General features: G+C 41.0%; 1 protein-coding gene across 1 annotated transcript; it reads right to left on the reverse strand.

Annotated features, from left to right (window-relative positions):
- Positions 1-691: 691 nt before the first annotated feature.
- On the reverse strand, positions 692-2,673 carry adra2db (adrenergic, alpha-2D-, receptor b). Its single transcript, XM_082140507.1, has one exon. It carries the CDS (start codon positions 2,107-2,109, stop codon positions 730-732), a length of 1,380 nt encoding a protein of 459 aa, XP_081996633.1. The 5' UTR covers positions 2,110-2,673; the 3' UTR covers positions 692-729.
- Between the last annotated feature and the right edge of the window lie 441 nt (positions 2,674-3,114).

A 3,114-nucleotide genomic window follows, 5' to 3' on the forward strand; every position in this document is an offset into this window, starting at 1 on the left:
GGCAACACAGACGATATATATGGGTCAATGACATGACACTCATTTTTGAGGTACTTCATCAAAAATACAACAAAAAAGCAATTTATACTTAAATACACCTTTTCATGAAATGGTTTGTGATTACTAAAATAAGTCACATTTGTGTGGCATAAAAAAAAAAAAAAAATGGTAGTGTAACTAGCTGGAGATTGTAAAATGTGCTTACATTTTTGTAAAAAAAAAAGAAAAAGAAAAAAAGAGAAAAGTTGGCATTCTTTATATCTTTCACTACAAAACAAGCAGTAAAGCAATTTGGTTTAAAATATTACTGATATTTGAAGAAGAAAGTCCATCAAATCAAAGTCATTGTGACTAACAAGCAGAAAGCCATTTTGTTTTCATGTGACAAGCCATAAAACCATATTACTGTGTGTGTTTTTAATTTTTTTATTTAAATGCTTGTTATTAAAGGGCATGTTTTGTTCTGCCAAAGAAAACTTATTGATATTCATGAATCAAAATTCATGATATGATAATAAAATATTGTTTGAAAACTGGTGAAGGAAAGAATTTAAGACATTAAGGCAGATGTGTTATATTATATTATATTATATTATATTATATTATATTATATTATATTATATTATATTATATTATATTAAATTATATTATATTATAACCAATTGTATTATATTTACAAAAGATTGCCCCTCTGACTCTTATTTGTCACTGACCCATATACATGTACATTTACGTGCGTGTAGAATGATGACACATTATCTTTTTGAACGCTTTCCTAAAGTCTCTGTTGAAAATGGTATAAATAATGGGGTTCACAGAGCTGTTGCAGTAACCAATCCAGAAAAAGAGATTGAATAGAGAATCCGGTATTGTGCAACTTTCTCGACATATTGCATGAAGGCTGTACGTGAAGAAGAATGGAAACCAGCAGAGCACGAACACCCCCATGACCACAGCCAGCACGAAGGTAAAGCGCTTCTCTCTCATCTGTGCCAGTTTGGACTTGGACAAAGAAAGCTGACGCGCGGTCGGCTCCTGCTCGAGCTCCGACCCGCGGCTACAAGCCCATGACAGACGTCCATTTTGCTTTGGGCACGATTGTGCACCCTCCACCTTCCTGCTCTTGGCGAAGCGCGAGGTCCTCTGTCTGTTGGAGACGGTGCTCTCCTCCAGATCGATGTCGTCGAGCTCGCCTTTGCGCTCTCGACTGCCTGAGCTGTGGCTACTGGGGCTCCCCGTCTCTGACTTGCCTTTACGCACGAAGCAGGTCTCGGACTGCGACGGTTGTCGCTGCATCCCGTTCTTGGCCACGAACACAGTGGACGCGCGCTGTTTGGCCACCCTGTAGATTTTGCAGTACACCAAAATCATGATGAGACAAGGGGCAAAAAACGACACCATGCAGGAGGAAAGGATGTACCAGGTCTCGTTGTTCAGCAAGCACTCCAGCTCGTCGTGTTTGGTCATGAGAAGCGGCGGGAAGGAAATCACCGCAGAAATGATCCACACTACCGTGATCATTAACTTTATTCTCCGTGGGGTTCTCTTTAGGTTGTAGCTGACCGCTTTGGTGACTGACCAGTACCGGTCCAAACTTATGGCGCAGAGGTGGACAATGGACGAAGTGCAGAAGAGCACGTCCAGAGCCAGGTAGAAGGCACACCAGGTGCTTCCAAAGTACCAGTAGCCCATCACCTCATTGGCTAGGGAGAACGGAATGACCAAAGTGGCCACCAAAATATCAGCAGACGCCAAAGAGACCAGAAAGAGGTTCTGTGGCGCACGCAGCGCGCGGCTGGTGAAAACGGCCACCACGACTAATACGTTCCCCACTATGGTCACCAAAATGATCACGGTAACCACGAGAACAATGAGCACCGCCATGGACTGTGAATGCGGAGGTGGTCTCGGCACGGTCGTGTTATTAGTATCCGCGGATGAGTTCGGCGAAGTGAAGGTGATGGTGGTTAAATCCATTCTGATGACCCTTGGCGCTGATCCCCCATTTCCAGGCGTATTCTCACCCAAGATGCGCTTCGACTTTAAACTTGTAGCATCCAATCTGAAGCGCTGCGCAATCCGCCAAACACTCCACGCCAAACGTATCATACCAAAGATGGTGTGCTAACTTTTAAAACTCACCGATGGTTTGGATATCGTTGATCTGTTTTAGCTGCCTTTTTGATGAGGCAGTAGTGAACCACACTGAGCCAAGACATGTTTTGTTTCCAAAAGAAGCGCGCGCCGAGACAGGCGGATTGAGTCTTCGGTGCGCTCCAGTGTGTCGCGGCGCTGAACATTTATGCGAGTGTTTGTGCCTCTCTCTCTCTCTCTCTCTCTCTCTCTCTCTCTCTCTCTCTCTCTCCCTCTCTCTCTCCATGACACGGGGGTGTACTGTTTGTGCTGTCAAACTACACAAGCTTTCGACGTGTGATTAATTAGCAATCAAGCATTTTAAAAACCATAGTCGCACGTTATAATAACTTTCGTTAATAAGTCATGAGTGTGCATTGTATATATATTAATTAAATTTCGATTCCATTACCCAATAATGAATTATATAGTATTATATAATTATAAAGAATCATATAATATTACAGTTTATGTAAAAGAACGGGCAGCTGTTATAAGATGGCAATGTGGGGTTACAATAATAAAATGCAGCATGAAACCGCCTAATATACATAACTTATCATAACAAAATGGGTTTAAGTAATAAATACGTAATAATGTATTAATAAATAGCTTAAGCAACAAATATCCCCATTTATCTTTAGAGATCTGGGGCCGTATTCACAAAACAATTAGTCTTACCGCTATGAGTTCTCCTAAATAGCAGTAAAAGTTCTTAGTTTCCTCTTAAAACTTATTTACAAAGCTGCTGAGACCAACTTTTCCTAAGGAATAGAGAGAAGTCTTAAGCTAAGAGTAAGGGGTTGACCTCGTTGCTATGATGTCATCACGCTTACTAACTATGACCACAGTGATTGGCTGATACATATAATATAATATTCTGATCAATATTGTAGAATGATGTATCATGTTGGCTAAGTGTGACTAATTAAACAAGTATATGTTCAGATGAGATAATTGTCAGCCTCTTACATGTCTGCA

The sequence above is a fragment of the Leuciscus leuciscus genome, assembly GCF_965113295.1.
Source record: "Leuciscus leuciscus genome assembly, chromosome: 16".
Classification (NCBI taxonomy): Eukaryota; Metazoa; Chordata; class Actinopteri; order Cypriniformes; family Leuciscidae; genus Leuciscus; species Leuciscus leuciscus.